At 46.4% G+C, this 19,181-nt stretch overlaps 1 protein-coding gene across 1 annotated transcript in view; it reads left to right on the forward strand.

The window, feature by feature from the left end:
* The window catches only part of Sfrp1 (secreted frizzled related protein 1), a 36,684-nt gene extending 22,540 nt beyond the window's left edge, over positions 1–14,144 (forward strand). The window contains exon 3 of the mRNA XM_021634825.2: positions 10,728–14,144. Coding sequence (XP_021490500.1) covers positions 10,728–11,050 — 323 coding nt within the window. The 3' untranslated portion in view covers positions 11,051–14,144. The remainder of the gene's footprint in view (positions 1–10,727) is intronic.
* Positions 14,145–19,181: the final 5,037 nt, after the last annotated feature.

The raw sequence follows: 19,181 nt of genomic DNA on the forward strand, positions 1-19,181 counted from the left end.
AAGAGGTCCTCCCTCTTGCCATCTGTTAATGGGATGACGTGAAGGCCTGCTGGTCACCATGCTTAGAGTATGTCCCATGGGTCCTGCCCTCAGGTTGTCTTTGAGTTTGGACTAAAGTCAGACTCTTGGGCTCTTGTTTGTCGATGTGAGGCTGGCTTGGGGTAAAGGCAGGCAAAGTCCCTGGGTGATATGCACAGTGAAGGCCACCTGTGATATCTGAGTTATTTAGCTCTTGTGTGGCCTGGGATTCAGTCCTTGATTTCCAAGACAGCGAAGAGAATCTGGAAGATTTAGATTGAGATTGCAGGCCTATGAACACTGAACTGTCTCGCTCCTTCCTTCTTCACGCGTTTATGGAGAGCCAGAGAAGTGAAGTGCTTTACCCGTGTTTGCATGAAAAGCCGATGGTGGAGTTCGTTGAGGTCTGCTAACTCTGGATGTGGGCCCATTCTCTCCCAGACTGTGCTGCCTCTTGATAGAAAAGCCTTTGTTTTCTGGCTTTGAAAGCACCACAGCGAAGGGACTGAGGCCCTAAAGACCTCACTGACTGCAAATGCTGTCTGTCCTTACTTGCAGACTTCTTCCTTGGGTGTTTCTGAAGCTGGTCCCCGGCCCAACAGCATCAGCGCTTTTCTAGGACTTGTCAGGAATGTGAATTATTGGGTCCTAACCTATTGCTACTGAATCAGAAACTGTGGGAGGAGGGGTGGGGCAGGGGTGGGGGAGGGGCAGGGAGAAGGTGTCTCAGGAGTCTCCAACTTAGCTTGCATTCTGAATGATCTCTACTGCTTAGGATTGAGACCTGTGTTTGCGGTCACCTTTGAGAGCTCTTGGCTCATCCAGCTCATGGGCTCTGAATCCCACTCCCTACTCTCCATCTTTTTCCTTCCAAGAGACTATGGGACAGTGCAACTTTGCCATTTGCGTGAACACCGGGAGGTGGCATGGAGAGAGCTGGAAGTTCGGTGACCTCATGGTGGGAACGGCTGTTTACTTTGGCAGGATTGCCTGGATCGGAGCCAAAATTCTGACAGTCCTAACAGCTGACTTTAAGGGAAACCTCTCAACCCCCTGAGTGGCAGGGAGATGGGGGTGGTTATGTTGACTCCAGGAGGACACAGCACCCAATCTCTTGGTTCTACATAGGGGTCCCCATTCTTGGTGCCAGAGCCAGGCTTCCGAGGGAAAAATGACGCCATCCGTGACTTTGTCCTCTAGGGGAGAGTTCCACTTTGCTGCAGCAGCCTAAGATAGTGGGAGAGCTATGCAGGCCATGAAGTCACACAGTTAGCAGTGGGATTCTGGATGGCTAACTCTGAAACTGCTGGTGTGTGTGCGGAGAACTTCTCTTCTGTGATCAGCCCCTTAAATTCTAGATTATCTGGGATTCGGAAAACAGGACAACTTCAATTAAGTAACTGGCTTCAAGTGAGTCACTTGAAAAAATTCAGCACCTGTTATTCTTTGTAGCTGGGCAGGGCCTTTGCTCTTACCTACCTACCTATGTATCTATCTGTCTATCTAATCTATCTATCTATCTATCTATCTGTCTGTCTGTCTGTCTGTCTGTCTGTCTGTCTGTCTGTTCTGTCCAGCTATCTATCTGTGTAATGTATGCCCTGTAATATTTCAGGAAATGCCTGGATGTAGTATGTGGTTTGTGATCAGGGGATAGAGTCTGAGTTCTTATGACTAAGTAGTGCCAGCTCTTTCCTTTGCTAGACAAATTAATGATGCTCAGCCCTGGCTCCTGGTGGCCGCAGTGACCTCTGCCCAGCTTCCATTGGGAGGCCTTTGTTAGTAGGACACATTTGGGCCCCGTGTGTCTCAGAGTCAGCCCTGCATGTTGACCAGGCCCTCTGCTGCATTCTGGAAGGTGGATGCAACACTCTTATCACTGAAGGCTCTTGCCCAGGCTGTTACCAGATCTCCTTTGCACAGTTGAGTCGAGGGAAGGAGCTTTTTGCCTCAGGCCTTGGTAGGTTTATGAACTGGGATAAGAAAGCAGAAAGCTGGTTCTCCTGTTCTCATGGCTGAATGAAGCTTTGTCTTATGAATACACCCATTGACCAGGAGCTGTGTAAACTGGCAGTATGGCTGCTGCATAGGGTGCCCATCTATATCTATCTTCCCAAACCATTGGTTAGCCGACTCTGGCAGATGAAAGGCTATGGTGCAACAAGGTTGTCCGCTTCTGGAACCAGCTTACCTCTGTTCTCCACGTCATCTCTTTGGAAACATCAAACCCCCCTACAGGACAAAGCCACATAGGATCTCTTAGGAATCAGGCTGTGTACTCTGGCATCAGCCCCTGGTAGACCGCTCATTCGTGCTGCTGGAAAGAATGTGTGCAGATATTGGGTCAGTGGTCCCCATCCATTCATTCTTGCTCCAGGAGCCGCTGTAGCTCTGGGCAGAGGCCGGAGCAGGTGGTAGTGATGGCCATGAGGGTTTCCAGCTCTAAGACTTACTCAAGAGCATCGGTTAAACTAGTTCTAACTTACCTTCCAGCTCAGAGTAAACCACGCTCACTCTGGCCTAATGGGAGAGAGTTGACAAGATGTGTGGGCTCCCTCTCCTTTACCGCTTGAAAGACAAGACAAGGAATCAGTGGTGAGAGAGAGAGAGAGAGCAAACTGATTGAAAAGCAAAAGTTTTTATTCAAGGAGCACTACCTAAAATGAAGTTGCTTCATTTATATTGGAAATGTATAATCTGTTTTCTTTATGATCCCCCACTGGGTGACTTAGTCATGTTCTGCCATAAGCTTTCTAAAGATTTAAGATCTTGCACCCCAAAATATAGTTTAAAAATCAAATAGGAATGAAAAGAAAGCTTTGTTTTGTTTTTGGTTTTTTTTTTTTAATTTAAAAAACAACAAACCAAAACTGCAGCTCTGTCTCCCATGCCCTCCCTCCCTAATGCCACAAGCTGGAAGCGACCATTCCCCCTTGGTATAGCTTCTGGAGGTGGTGGCAGGACGGCAGGAAGTGCAGGGACCCGCAGGGTGTGATCTTTTTGTCTCCTGTCTCAGAGTACTTGTTGCTGTTTCTGCAATTAAAGCTGAGGACAGTCTCTTTTGCATCATCTTCCCGAGCCACGTGGCACTTTCGGCTTCATGTGTGCGCAGTTTTAATTTCTTGGCTTCATGAAGACATTATTTGCACCCTCGCAATAAAGTGTGCCACTGCTGTGTCCCCTTTCATTTTCCTTGGAGACAGTAATTGCCTCATCCTATTGTCTTTATTCCTTGTTTCCTCTTACTGTGCCTCATTCTGTCTTCTGAGCTCTCCCTTGCTTATGCCGCTGTGTCTGTGTCTTACAGACAAGCCCCTTCAAGCCTCCCTTCGGGTTTCTTGATGTTCGCTCTTCGTTTTCCTGAATCATATACTTCTTTTCATTAACTTCTGCACTGGGGGAAAAAAAAGATTCCTCATGCAAGACACATAAAAGTTAGTATTTAACCCTTTAATGTCTGCGGATGTCTATATCTTGTTGGTGAGTGCTGACTGCTTGGCTGCGGATCATATTTGGGGGTTTTAAAGCTTTTCTTCATTGTCTTACAGCTCCCAGAGTTGCTGTTGCAAAATCCGGTACCATCCTGATGCCGGATCCTTTGGCTTAGATGGATATTCTTTTCTGTGTATTTAAGATGTCTTTTCATTCCTTCTGTCTCCAAGTGTCATGATTCTTTGAGCTGGGACTGGTCACCCGAGAGATTACGCTCTTTAGCACTGAATAACTGACTTGTTTTATTTCCTTGATTACCCCTATTTTGTTATGCTTTCTGTAATTCCCTGTATTCAACCATGGAGGTTCTTGGGTTGATAGTCTCGTCACTTTGTTTATGATCTCAGGAAATGTCTTTAAACCTGTCTTAGAACACATGTATTGAACACAGCTCTCTTCTGTGAACTTTGCTGTTTAAGGTTTTCTGTTCTTGATATGCGATGCCGTAACTTAGCTAATGTCATCACGTTTTAAAGGTTACTTATGCTTTACATTGTCTCTGTTAGCTCTGAAGTCTCCCTCCCCCTTTTTTTAATATTTTGGTCTCTGTCATTCACATTTAGACTTACCTTAAAATCCTGTCAATGCTTGCTTGGACACTTGAATTTGAGAGGCATAGAGTTGGAAGCTCTTTGTACTTCAAACCTGCAATTTGCTGGGCCCCATTTGAGACTCTTAAGGAGGGGAAAACACAACAAAACACGGCCTTTTCTTTTGAGCTACAAGGTTTTTCAACTCTCTGACCTGGAAACCAAAATTCAGTGTTCTTTGAAACATTCTTATTACGTTGTATTCATGTGTGCATTTATTTCTATGCACGGGGGTCAGTGGGCAGCTTGTGGGAGTTTTTTTCTTTTCGCCATGTGGGTTCCAGGGGTTGACTCGAGTTATGAGGCTTGGCGAGCACATTTACCTGCTGGGCCATCTCCCCAGGCCAGAAATCCGGTGTTCCAAGATCGGAGGCTCCCACTTTTTACCACACAGTCTCACCTAACGCCTGGACATCCCCAGTGCTTCATCCCCTCCCTCCATTGGATGCAAACCTGCCATCTAGAATAAACCTCTTGGCTGCTGCTGGGCTTGGTGGTGAGGTCAGTCACTCAAATTCATCACTGCATCCTGTGGCCCAGCCCACTAGTGCCTGCAGTCCCTGCTATGGGGACCAGCTTCCCCTTACCAGCATGAAGCATCTCTCTCTCTGTAAGCAGCTGGTTTCAGCTTGCCTTTTCTGTCAAGCCAAGTCTGACCTTCTCCTTGCTTTCCACTGTCCAGAATGCTCTTGATGCGTTCTTGTTGTCTTTGCCATTTTATCCTGCATGTGTTTGGTTTGTTTTTAAATCTTTTTGGATTTATTTATTTTACACATATGGATGTACATATGTGTACTGTGTGCTTGCCTAGTGCCCACAGAGAGGGGGATGCTGGGTCCCTGGAATTACAGTTATGGATCCTTCATGAGCCCTCATGTAAGCGCTGGGAATCAAACCCAGGTTTTGTGCAAGAGCAATAAGTGCTCATAAACACTGAGCCATCTATCTCTCCAGCCCCTGCAGTTTTGTTTTGTTTTGTTCTAATTAACTTTCAGTTGACTTCAGGAAGAAGTAGTGTGCTTGCCTGGGCCCCATCCAGTGTGTTTGGCTAGTGGTCCTCTGTGGTTGTTGCTCTTCTCACACATTCCAGGAATTCGGAGACTGTCTGCAGGGAATGCTTTGGTCTCTCCTTTCCCTTGGCTTTCAGCTCTCTGGAATAACCTCCACTGGCTCAGATCCTGGCCCCGAACAGATCGGCAGTGACCTGTATCACCAGGCAGTCCAGTTTTAGACACATTCTTCAGCTTTTGGGATGGGGCGGTATCTCCTCCCTTTGAAACAGCTGCCTAGGTTGTTTTGTTTATTTTTAATCTTTGCCTCTGACCCTTTTCTAATAACTCTTGTCTCCCCTCCATCCCAGCAAAGCTGCTTCCTTAGGGTCCTCCTTTTCTTTCTTTCCTCTACACTTTATCCTTCGCTGTACCCGGTACCTATTATCAGTTGAGCTTCAAATGTGTTTTCTGACTCAGCCACACCCTTACCTTTCCTGGTTTGTTCTTTTCCCTATTAGATTCCTATGGCAATTCCAGACTGTTGCCTGTTTAACCATATGGCCCTTGGCTGGTGGTTGCCTTGCATCCAGTAGCTGTACCTGGTAGTGGTAGGAAGAAGGGTGCCTTTAGTAGGCTGAGAATATCCAGGGGAAGAGATGATTTGGAAGAAAAGGCAGGCCTGAGATGAGTTTTAGGACTTTTCTGATTCTCATTTTGGCCTCAGAAATATGGCTGAGCCTGTGCAGAGGCTGTCAAGGAAGTATAATTTGTGTGCAGAAAATATGGTTTGAGTGACTGAAAGTGGAATGAAGTTTTCATGGTCTACTGAAATGTACTCAGATGTACTCAAACCGAAGAGATGTTTTGTTTTAAGATTTCTGAGAAAGACTCAAACAGTACAAATTGCAGCCTCAAGTTTGGAGGTTTTCAATGTCTCTGGGTGTCTGAATTATTGGCTGGCAGTAATGCATAGATAAGAGTAATGCTTTACCCTGGGGGCATGAAAAATTGTTGCTAAGGAAAAAAAAAGGATCGTTTTACTCCCTTCCCCCCTTTTTTTCTTCTTTGTTTTAAGGTGGCTGAAGTCTGGAGCCTGAGGGTTAGTTTCAATGTGGTGTTTATCTAACAGGTGAGCGGAGCGCTGGAGATGACTTAAGCCATGCCAGTGACTGTGCCTTGTATCTTACAGAAAGAAAACAGAGACTCAAGGCATTAACAGCCAGGTTTTAAGTCCATACAGAATTGTGTCCTGTCGCTTCGGTCCCAGCAGCTGTCTCCTAGGTCTTTGATGCCACCACTGTTTGCATGGCAAATGCATCCATGGGTGAATCAGCTAGAGCCCTGGCAGGGTTAGGGTTAGGGTTAGGGTTAGAGAGAGCAATGGTGATTGATTCCTGGCTTTTCTGGCCCTTACCAACTTTTGTCTAGGTGCCACGGGTTCGGCATGGTGGTGGGGTTGGGGAGGGTGCCCAGGCATCCACAGATGTGAAGAAATTAACTTTGGACAGGTAATTGTGTATCAAACACTGCTGCTAATCTGCATGCTTAAAGCAAACCCTGGGAAGGTGGAAAGACGTTAGCAATTCTGGCCATATGTGCCTTCTTCCCTACGTTCTCCACCTTGAAAAAGAAAGTGAGCTAAATAGCCAAGAACTAGAGAGCCTAATGCATACCACATTTCCATCATCAATTTCCCCCTCCCTTCCCTGCTCCCCCACCTATGTAAACGAAATTCCTTTACATGGTCATGACAAAGGAACATTTTTTTTTTTGAGTTGTGATTAAAAGCAGTACAATCAAGAAATAGTTTCCACTGAAGCAATAGCGTTTTAAACTTAATAATGGATGGTGAGAGGGCACGCGGTCTGTGGGCTTGGCTATGGGTTCTAATCCTGATTGCTCCTCTTACAAATTGCAGCCTTATGCTGTCACTGTGTAGTCGGGGTTCTTCTTGACTGTAATAAAACACTCAAAATGCCTGCTTAACTGTCACTGTGAACAGTAAACAAGAGCCAGTAGACGAGCGGCTCTCATCTTCCTAATGCTGCGACACCATGTTGTGGTGACCCCCAACCATAAAATTACCTCGTTGCTACTTCATAGCTGTAATTTTGCTACCATTGCGAATTGTAATGTAAGTATCTGATAGGCAGGATATCTGATATGTGACCCCCATGGGGGTCACAACCCACGTGTTGAGAAGCAGTGTAGTAGACGGAGCACCTGGCATGTGCTTACACCCAGAGAGAAAAGAAGGTCCCCCGTGGCGGGCTGGTATGTGCATTACTCTCTCGTGGCGATGCAAGTGGTACTCGGCTGCTTCTGACATGTACTTTGGTTCTACACATTGGACTTGGGTATCATCTACCTATCTGGGCTCCTGGTGATGCCCTGAGAGGAGACAGAGTTCTTCTTACTGCCTTGCTGCTGTTTGATACTTTGCAGCCTTTCTTTAATAAGCAGTGGGTTAGCTTCCTGTAGGCCACTGTAGCAAATACCTCATGTAGCCAGCCTACAGGAACGACCTTTGCTGGACGGTTTTGGAGGCCTGTACGTGACCAATTGGTATTGCCTTATGCAAGGCAGCATGTTATGGCAAGAACACATCTTAGACAAAGCCACTCACGTCATGGCCAAAAAGCCCCAAAGACCAGAGGAAGGTATAGAAAGCGGTCCTGCAGTCCCTCTCAAAAGGCACACACCAGTGACCTTCATACCTCTCACCCACCCCATGAACATTCCACTACTTTCTATTAGTTTTGCTAAGGACTAAGCTTTTAACTCACAGATCTTGAAAGGGCAATTGATGAAAACAATAGGAATTTTCCCCCATTCCCATTGGTGCTATTTGGCACAGGGGAGCACAGATGAGATTGCTTGCCTTTGGCCCAGGTAGTGAGTGTTTTAGTTGGTCTCCTCAGCCAACCTCACTGAGAACTTCTCTCATTCAGCAGGTTTTTTTTTTTTTTTTTTTTCAAATGAACTCCCAGGTTCAATGTCTGTAAGCCAACAGCAGGAGTTGAGGTAAGTGTGGGGCCAGTTTGGGCCTGTCTGGGGTGAGGCAGGCCTTGGAGGGGTAGACTGCTATGTATTCATTTCACAGCCACCTGCCAGCTTCCCGTTGCTGGGTTCATCATGGGTGTGAGATGAACTCAAGCAAGTCAGAAGCCGTGGGCAATGATCCACTGGGGTGTGGGTGTTGGCACTTTGAATTTGCGGGGAAACTGTGGCTCATCTTTACTATTTGAGTGGTGGGAACTCCGGAAGATCTAGGAGGTCAATAGCAAGGGACGTCTGCTCACAGGGGTCCGTCGGTGACCTTTCTGCTAGCGTTGGCATGAGGCATTTCTCAGGCCTGGATGCTCTCAAGATCTGGATGCCCTTTCATCAGAAAAAGAAGCCAATGGGGGTGTTTAAATTCACAGACTTCGACATGTTCATTAAAGACTTGCTCTCAAGACTCCTCACCCTTCCTTTTCTGCTTGTGAGGCAGCCAACGTGTGGCCTTGCAACCAGCACAACAGTCAGTCGTAAACTCTCTACTAGTGTGGTCTCTTTCAGCAAGATGGACTCCCATTTCATGAGAAAAGCCATTCTAAAATGGAAGTGGGATTGGGAACCCAACTGAGCCCTTTATTTTCTTGATCTAATTAATGAGCACTCTGAGTTTTGATTTGAGTTCATGATTAGGAATTTCGAAGCCACCGAGGCAGCAAGTACGGCTCTGTGATTGGAAGTGTTAGTCCTGGTGCTGTGGTTTGGTTGTCGCCCCCGAGGCCTGTGTGCTACAGGCTCGGTCTGCAACACTCTGGGATCCAGTGGAACATTCAGAAGGTGGGACCTGGCAGAAACGAGTTATTTTTGGCATGTCTTAAGGGCACCCAGGGACAGGGACCACTGTTCCTTTCTTCTCTTTTCCTTGCTAGCTGTCACATGGCTGGCTGCCTTTTCCTGTTATGTGCTTTTGCTATGGTGTGCTGTCTTGCCACTGGCCCATGGGACAAGAGTGATGGGTTAAAAACTGGAGCTCAACCAAAATGGACCTCTTTCCTCCTTATCAGTTGATTTAGTCATATATTTGTTAAAATAGTGGACAGCTGATTGATGCACCTAGGCAGGAATTTAAAGTTAACAAAGGAGCAAGCCAGTTGACTGGACAGATGTAAGTTCTCTCATCTCTTAGACAGGGAAAATAATTGTCCTTTCTTCACGGAGTTACTAGAAATAAAAGAAAAATTCTCACTGCATTTAGAGGCTGACCTCACACTTTCAGAATCATTAGCTACTGAGTTCAGCTCAAAGACAAGACTTTCTCCATGGAATGCAGTAGAACTCTTGTTAAAAATGATGGTGAGGGGGTGGGGTACTTGGTAACTTTTAACTCAAAAGAATTCAGAGGATGTACAGGAGCTGTGCATAGGTTCAACGTAATATTCAGGGCTGGGGAAGGTTCAGTGGGAAAGTGCTTGCCTAACACAGTGGGGCCCTGTGTTCCATATCCCATATAAAACAAACAAAGAAAGAAAAAAACAAAAAAACTAACACAGAATACATGGACAAAAAGCAAAGAGGAGAGAGGGTTGATGGCTAGGCTTTTTCTTCTCACTCCTGGTTCCAACAACACAGATATTTCTTACTCCGTATTATATATGTGGTTTGGTCATACCTGAATGTGCTCTCTAGGATTGCAGCCAGACAATCAAAGCAGAGTTTGATTCTCCATAGGTCTTTTCAGTAGACAAGACCTTGGTGGTACCTGTCTGTGGCTTTTTGATCAATGGGCAGTGACCGACATCATAGTTTCTTGAACATACAGCTAGAAGAATTCTGAGTTTGCCTGTTCTGAAGTTGGATGCTGATGTTGAGTGCACCCTGCAAACAGTTGGAAGAGGTCTCTGAATTTCCCTTGCTGAATACGCAACATAGATTCTGTCTGCCTTGTTTCGGATGTTATAAAAACAAAACCATACTGGGTGGTAGCGGTGCACGCCTTTAAACCCAGCACTCAGGAGGCAGAGGCAGGAGGAGTTCTGTGAGTTTTAGGCCACCCTGGTCTATGGAGCTAGTTCCAGGACAGCCAGGGCTACACTGAGAAACCCTGTCTTGGAACAAAACAAAACAAACAAACAAACAACAAACCAAAAACCTATATGACCTCTTTTTTAAATTGTCTTGGGATACAAGAATGGCTTTATTACGATGTTTTCATACACGTGTTTCCTTGTGCTTTGTTCATATCCCTTCCCATTATTCTCTCTTATTCTCCCCTTCCCCTACTAGTCACCCTCTGCCACCATCTCAAGCTACCTCTGTCTCTCTGTCTCTCTCTCACACACAAATCTATCTTCTGTACATGACAATACTTATCTTTCCAATTCTGAATTATTCTGCTTAACACGGTGAAACCTAAACTTGATTTGAGTACCTCCTGGTACCCCACAGCAACACTCGGGGGTGCTTACAGCTCAGTAGCACATTGGGTGACATAGACACAGGCTGTCACTGAGACACTGGCCATTGCTGTTTCTCTTTTCTGTAGGACTGGGTGGGATGTTGTCTCAAGTAAAAAGCTTTGTTCTAATGCTTTCTCTTTCTTGCCCACCCCTTCTCTCTTTGCCTCTCTTCCCCATCCCAGCACTGAGGATGAAAATAAAAGAAGTAAAGAAGGAAAATGGCGACAAGAAGATTATCCCCAAGAAGAAGAAACCTCTGAAGCTGGGGCCCATCAAGAAGAAGGAGCTGAAGAGGCTTGTGCTGTTCCTGAAGAACGGTGCCGACTGTCCTTGCCACCAGCTGGACAACCTCAACCACCACTTCCTCATCATGGGCCGCAAAGTGAAGAGCCAGTACCTGCTGACAGCCATTCACAAGTGGGACAAGAAAAACAAGGAATTCAAAAACTTCATGAACAAAATGAAAAACCACGAGTGCCCCACCTTCCAATCTGTTTTTAAGTGATCCTGGGGTGGACTGGGGGGGTGGGGGGGTGGCCCAGGCTGAGGGAGGGGGCGAGCGGATGACCCCGGCTCTACGGGTTCAAATATTGCTCTCGCCTGTGGCAGTGTGTCCTTTGCCTCACGGCTGCCTGTGTTCCCACAGCAATCTCACTCCCTTCTCTTTCCATAGCCACGTCCAGCTAAGGCCAGGGCCCTTTAGATTAGGAAGGCTTTTTTTAAGGGCTGCAGCAGGGCCAGCAGTCACTGTGTAAAAGGAGGAGCAGGCTCCTTTCACGGAGTCTCAGGCACATAAAAAGAAAATGTTTGGGGGAGGGGGGGAAAGGATTGTAAAGAAGAACATCAGGGGCAGCTGGCTCAACTCGCATGTTGTTCTGGACATCATTACGGATTGCTTGTGGAGCCTTTGGGTAGAAGATTCTGATCATTGCCAAGCCAGGTTGCTTTCAGTTTGGTGGTAAATCCCCCTTTTTCTGCTTTAGGTAGAAACAAGTCCATCACCACTGTACCACTGTCCACACACACACACACACACACACACACACACACACTTCTGAAAGCAGCCAGGGTATCCCAATATGGAATGGGATATATAAAGTGGCTGAATGGGAGGCCACTGCCTGTTCTACCCTCAGTGTTTGAACCAGCCACCTCTGATAGGAAACTGTTGGTCTCTGTCAGTCCACTGGGGTCGAAGGGCTACAGGGATCTGTGTTTACTTCTGTCTGAGGAGGAACATTCGGGCATGAAAAGACACGAGGCATCTGAGGCTGAGAAGCCAATAGTTCCTGGTTTTCAAAACCACAGTGAAAGTAGGAGACAAATGTCGAGCATCCCACAGGTCATGAATCAGGGTGAATGGGGAGCCCCTGTGAACGGCCCCACACTGTCATTTTTATCTGTCACATTTCCAAAGAACAGCAGCAACCTAAACAGTGACAGAAGCCCACACACCCTTTCAAGGCTTGGATGAAGTCCACAGTGAGCATTTCAAAGATAACGTCTTTGACTGCCCAAGGCTGACCTCTTAATGAGCATGCTCTCTGCCCATGTGCTGAGGAAGAGGTGGGCGTGGTGTCATGGCCATGCTCAGCTGCCCTTAAGCCAGCACGGCTATGTAAACAGATGATCCACAGTCCTGCCCAGGCTCTGCTTTTCTGCAAGGAGATCCTCTTCCTTAAACATGGTTGCCTAGAGTTCAAACACCGCCTGCCTGATCCCCTCTACCTTTACTTTTGTCCTCCTCTGACTCACGTTTTTATCTGAGGCTAAGTGCCCCATCCAAGGAGCTGGTTTCAAAGGCTAACCATCGGTAGTTTCCCTAAGTGCCCAAAGGTGTTCCCTGAAGTTGGTATGCTTAATAAGTGATGTCAATAAGCCAGTTGTCTTAGGCAGCCTTACTCTTATTGTCTGAGTAGTTTAAAAAAAAAAAAAAGTTAATTTCTTCCACCAAAGTCTGATTATTCACTCCTCACCACATCTCAAGGACCACAGTGGCTGTCCCTCCAGCTTACTCAATCCAGAAGAAGCATTGATCTTGAGGAGTCATCTATCCAGTGGCCTTAGAGTGACACAAAAAGAGAGGAAAATCTTGGTAACTTTCCAAAGACTCCAGCCTGAAAATCATGCCAACCCAGTTATCAAGTGGGGTAGTAACCCAATTAACTTCATGTTTAGTCCTCCTATCATCTTAACACTTTTAAAAATTCCTTCACACTTAATCATATAGTTACTAGGGACCTTAAGCGATTTGCCTGTAATTTTGGATGACTTAAAAGTGCGCCTGCACATTAGTAACTAGAAATAGTCTACTTCCTCATCGTCCAGCTGAAACGCAAAGGATTTCGTGACTACATTGTAGACTGGGCCTCCAGTCCCTAGCTTAACATTCGCTGAGAGGCTGCACATTGTGGCAAAGTGTTTTATGCAGCAGGACCCCATCCAAGTGGCGGAGGACTTCCTCCTTGAATTTTTCGAGGGTGTGTGTGTGTGTGTGTGTGTGTGTGTGTGTTGATAATTTCACAGAAAGAAAGCTAGGGTCTGTGTTGGGCAGTTCTGTGTTAGGAATCCTCAGGTAGGAGGCAGCACTCTCAGAAAGGTTTCACAACAAGCTGATCCTGTGAACTGCAGCGGCTGTTCCGGGCCCCCTCCATCCTGGCCATGTCCCCCTCCACCCCACCCCCACCATCCCCACCTCCCTTCAGAATCCCTGGCTTTAGCATTCCATTGTAGACCAGTGAGGATTTTGAACACACACAGACTGGTTTTGTCCAGTATATCAGCAGTTCAGGACAGAAAGGGAGGCTGTCTATGGACCCGAAGCTGCCTGATCACCAACCTTTGTTATGTTCAACAAAAGGTCTAACAAACCAATGTGCAGACTCAGTGGTTTCAGTAGAGGCGATCCGTGTGCATTCTGGCCATTGTTGCCAATCAAGGGTCAGATCTGGAAAGCTTTAAAAGGATCATTAGAGAGTCAGAGGAGAACAAACCCACCAAACTTTTACAGTCTCATTAGCAGTTCTCTTAGAAGACAGACTCGGAGGCAAGAGTTGTCAGAATAGTTCTTTAAGACATTCTGTATTAATACTCAGCTCTCATAGTTGGTGGGGTGGCACACTGCTTTCCCTGGGGCAGAGTCTAGACAGAGCTCCAGGCTCCATGCGAATGTGTAAATTACAGAAATCTCATCTCCCAAAAGCTGTTTGTCTTGTTAGACTCCCTGTGACTAGACGCTCTGTTGTACCCTCGTAGCTGGAGTGTTTCAAGATGTGTTTCGGAAGCAAACCTGAGACCACCTCTCCACAATGGCACGCTGGCTGCTCTGACCCAGCATCACAGGTCCTTGGCACACAGATGGAATTCCCCTTGGCCCTGGTTTTCTCGTGTGGACTCCACGTTTAGAGTCTAAAACTTTTCTAAAAAGCTTTGAATACTGTGAAGATGTTTTACATTCCATTTCATTTGGGTTGTTTTTTAACTACATTTGACCAGATGTTTTGATGTTATCACTTATGTTAATAGTAGTTCCCATATGTGTTTTGTTTTCATGCTTTTCCTGCCATGTATTCACTTGACTAAAATCACTCAATCAATAACAGTGTGAGTTGTGATTTACCCAACTCCCTGTCATCCAGTCTTCACACTCTCCTGCTCTGCACATTGCCTTAGGTTATTTCAGTGGTGATTTCTAGTCCTAGTTCATCACCTTGATGGGGTAGCTGGGTGTGGTGGGGTGAAAGCGGCCTGGGCAGGACCATGGCCATTCCCTGCCCTCCTCCGCTAGCCATCTCTGTGTAACAGCCTCATATCCATCTGGCTGAGTGTTTTTCAGCTCTGCGTTTCTGTTCCGTGTTTCAGATGTCCCTTCCCCACATTGGTTCATCTTCGGGTTCATGTTCAAAATTCCAGCTAGAACATAAGAAATGGTTTGTATCTGGTGCTGTGGTCCCATTTGGGACTTTGTAGATGAAGAATCTAAGATATGAGATGGGCTGGGACTTCCCAGAAGACTTTGGGTCACTGGCACAGCTAGAATTAGAAGCCTCAGTCCCCGAATCCCAGCTGCGTAGGCTGAATTATCTGCTGGGCCTTTGTACCGAGAGTGACACACTTTGCTGATCCCAGGCTGTTTGTTCTGGGGTTGGGCTTCTTGCCCGAGGAATTCTTCTATCACAGCTATGGCTCCATTGGATGGTACAGCCTGATTAAAAAGCACCTCTAAACTAGAACAACAAGTAATTTTTCTCCAAATGATTCCCAAGGCATTAAAACTTCACCCAGGCATAATACCGCCATTTTTAAGGCAAGAAACAAGGGTTTTCACATACTCCTCTGCTCTGGTGAAGCAGTGAAGGGTGATCACTGCTAAATCGAGAATTGGCACTTCCTTTTAGTTGTCTTGTGGTTTAAGGAGAGAATTTCATTTAGGCTTGGCACCATCCCTACAGAAGCCCTACTGCCATGACCCATAACATCTCTTGCCATCTCAAATTGTTCTCTTTCTAACAAATTAGCACAAAGATAATGACGTGTGTGCGGAAGTGCCCTTTAACTTTGGTGGGATGCTGGGTAATTCAGGATCCCTAGGGCCATGAGTGTGTGGGCCTGCTTAGGCATGCTGGGTAATCCAAGAACTATCAGCTTGCTTGACCTCAGTGTCTATAGCATATGCCTCTCTTTAAGGAACTATCAGATGCCCTATCAGAGGACAGCAAGAGATGGGTCCAAGTTAGGCTGGCTTCCCATCTGGAATGCAAACATGCCAGCAAATCCACATTTGCTTCTGAGGAAGAAAAACGGGCCAGTCACGTGAGGAAAATCACAGGAGAGAAGGGGAACAATTCTTACTGTTAGTATGTGTGCTGGTCATGGAGAGTGGCACGCTCATACCCAGTTCCTGGCTTCCACTCCCAGAAATCTTGATTAGGAAGGGTAGTCATGGGGTCTCATGTCAGTTTGCCTTCTTTTCACTGGGACAGATGCCCCTGACATACAGTAAACAGAGAGGAACCTTAGTAAGAAGGGGCCAGCAGTTCCCCAAAATGCTACCCCGGCGGTCTACCCCTCCAACCAGACCTCAGACCTCAGCTTTTTCAGTTTACGTCCTAACAGCTCATTCAAAACTTTAATTCATCCCTGGATTGAACTACTCATTGGGTCAAAGTCTTCACGATCTACTTATTTCTTCTGGCCATATTACAGTTGAATCAAGTTGACAACCTAGATAGGCATGCTGTTTCAAGTCCCTAGTTTATTGCATCTTTGTAAAACTAATTCTAACAGCACAAACATGGCTTGGGATTGGAGACAGATAGTTATTTGGGACTTTTTCTTCCACACACATTGCTGCAAGACCTCCTGAAGCACTGTAGGTTAAGTTTAGTTAATAAAAGTGGTTCCAAAGGAGGGGGTGGGACTTTATTTATTTATTTTTCAGTACAGTGGGTTACTTTTGGCTCTTTGAAGAGTTCTTTTAGGATTTTCTAGGCATGATCTGAGACAGAACATTCTCTGTTTCTGAGGGCCTTGCACCTCTATGGGCAGTGGAATCTGGGGTCCACAGAGTGCTCTTTGCACAGGGACCCTCTCAAGAGTTCCACAGCATCCTGGTACCTGTTGGAACAATCCTGTCTTGGGAAGGATGCGGAAGCCATCTTCTCAGAGCTCAAGATATGAAGAGCACTTTGAGAACAAAAGTGACCAGAGTAAGAGCAGATTATAGACTCAAAGTAGCTAGGCCTAATCTATCTTCATTCATTATTAAAAAAAAAAAAAAAAAGAAAAAAGGTTTGCAGTGTTGAGAGCCAAACCCCAAGGCTTTGCATATATGAGACAAACTCTCCACTTTTGAACTATACTCTCAGCCCTAGACTGACATCCTTTGGGGCAGACTCTTTTTTTTTTTTTTTCTACTTCCCAGGATACTGAAAGAGTTCATCTTTTTTTTTTCCTAAGTATTTATTTTTATTTTATGTGCACTAGTATTTTTCCTGCATGTATATCTGTGTGAGGGTGTCAAATCTTGGAGTTACAGGCAGTTGTGAGCTGCCGTGTGGGTAGTGGGAATTGAACCTGGGTCCTCTGGAAGAGCAGTCAGTGTTCCTAACTGCTGCACCATCTCTCCAGCCCAAGATCTCATCTTCTGTCGCCCCCGTGGCACTCTATTAGTGCTTCAAGTTGTGTCCCTTAACAGTGCTGATCCCCACTCCAGTGGCTGTTGGAGTTAACCAACTGAAGGTGTTATCTGGACAGCCAAAGTAATACAGGAAGTTGCCAACAGAGGTGGGACTTTTTGTGTTCCATTTGTTCACATCTGGGCAGTTTCAAACTCTTGTTGTTGGGGAAGCCAAGATGGGAAGGACGACTGAAGTCTTTGGAAGAAAAATTCTATCTCTGACAAATGGAGGCCAGCCTGCCAAGTGGGGCTGAGTTACTAGGGTGCCGGCATTAGGATTTCTATCCTAATGCCTAATGCCTAGGATTTCTGTCCAAGGAAGGCTGCTCTTTGTAGGTTTGGAGAAGATGGGTATCAGAGTGGGCTCTGTATAGGAGCAGAAAGCTCTCATGTCTTCATACATCTGTGCAGTATTTAGATAAGAAGGGGGCTGCACTTAATCATGGACAGAGTTGTTTGCTTAAATAGAGGGAGGGAGTGTTGCGTGTGTGTGTTTAAGGAGAGAAAGGAGGTGGGAAGAAGGGGAAAGGAGCCAGCAGTTTTAAACAGTAACCCCACCACCACCACTACCACGTGGTTTTAATTAGGATGACCTTCCCATCACCTGAGCACCAAAATAAGCCAGTCTGGGGTACTGGGAAAGGATCAGAATTCACATAGCCTGTTCCTGGGGGTGTCAGGGGAGCTCTGGGGAAAGTTTCTGCCTTCATCTCTGCAAATGCCTGACCCAGGGCCTTTAGTGTCTGTTCCTTCAGGAAGCCTGTTTATCTAGTGCCAGTGGGACCCAAGACCAGAGCTTGCCTGAGAATCCCCTGGGTATCAGGATATATAGAAAACTATCCAAAATGTAAAGCTGTAGATTCTGTTTTATTTTTTCCAAAGGCAGAAAGAACAGAAGATCTCACAGAGACATTTGTGCATGACCCTGTCCCTACTGCATTTCTTGATGAAGTTCACTAAAACCCAGGGTTACTCTCCAGACTTGGGGAAGATGGCTCAAGGGCCCTGGTTTCCTTTTTGCCGTTTCAGTCTCTAAAGACAGTACACAGATATGGGTAGTTTTACCTCTTTTCCTGGATAAGTTCATCATCTGAATGAAGGAAGGATTACATGCCATAACCCAAGGGGACTATTTCACCATGTTCTATGAGATTCCTCAGGGGTACAGACATTCCCCCCAAGGCTGAGCACCTGAGGCTACTGGGAACCTAGTTTAGCAACTGCCATTCCAAGATACTCAATGGCTACAGCTGCAGCAAATCAACTTTGACTTGGGTCAGGCTTAGGGGAGGCGCCAAGGCTCCTAAGGAGGAGGAATAGGAAAAGGTGGCCCATTGTTGGCTAGAGAGAAAAAAGAAGCAGCACTCAAGAAACTGCAGTTCAGTTGAGCACAAAGCCTTCTCTAGTCCTGTCTCCAACTTGGTCACTTCTGAAATCCAAGAGCTCTGCAGCGCCCCATGGTGCTCTTATGCTAGTGCCAGAACTGGTAGTTATAAATGAGTAGGAGACTGGAAACTGATGAGGATGTCACTCCCTGATGGAGACTGAAGAAGGACAGGTCAGATGTCCAGCAGGACAAGACACTCCTATTTGTTCCTATCAGCAAATTGGAGGGAAGGCTTGCATCTCCCCAGGTGAGGAACTAGCATTAGTTTGGCTGTGCCATGACTCCATGAAGGACAGTCTGGCTCCTGGCAGAAACCTTCCTTACCAGACCTTCTTTGTAACTCCCTCTTTGTCCTGAGCGAGAGGGCAGAGGTCTGTCCCCAGGGCACTTCTCTCCCATCCTGCATATTTCTGTGGTCCTTAGGCTGAACTGCCATTGGTCCAGAGAAGGTAGGATTGATTCCTCGTCGGATTCCTTGTCTAGTCCTCTCCTGGTGGGTGAAAAGGAGTTTGTGCAAGAGAAGTAGATTCAGCTGCAGGGGGTGGATTCAGCTTCTAAAACAAAGTCAAGAAAAACACACACAGTCACACTTGGGTTTAGACACAGGGTCACAGCTCTGCCCCCAGACCCCCCCTTCCACCCTCCTTTTCTCCAGAGAAAAAGCTGCTCAGCTTTTAACTCTCTGCTACCCTGAAATGAGCAATGTCACCTGTTTGCATGATTCTGAGTAGCTCAGCGCTGGCAACGTTAGTGGTAATTGCTTGTTTCCTACTGAAATTTCCCCGTCAGGCCCTTTCATTTTCCTCCCTTTTGCTTGCTCTTGTTGTGCCTGGCCATCAGTGTTCCTGCTGTGGATTGGTTTGGGCTGCTGGGGTTTATCATGCGCACCTTCTGCTGCAGAATTGCAGGGTTAGGGGCTGTGAGGGAACCGTTCCTGGTTGCTGAGCCAAACATCAGGACGAGGGAGGCTTGACAAGGGTCTGGCCTGCTTCCTGATTTTGGATTAGGCCAAATTTGGAGTGTGTTGCGCACCCCCACCCTCAAGTATTTGAGAGGAAATGTGACCCTTGT

Source organism: Meriones unguiculatus, chromosome 4 (genome assembly GCF_030254825.1).
Source record: "Meriones unguiculatus strain TT.TT164.6M chromosome 4, Bangor_MerUng_6.1, whole genome shotgun sequence".
In the NCBI taxonomy this organism is placed as follows: Eukaryota; Metazoa; Chordata; class Mammalia; order Rodentia; family Muridae; genus Meriones; species Meriones unguiculatus.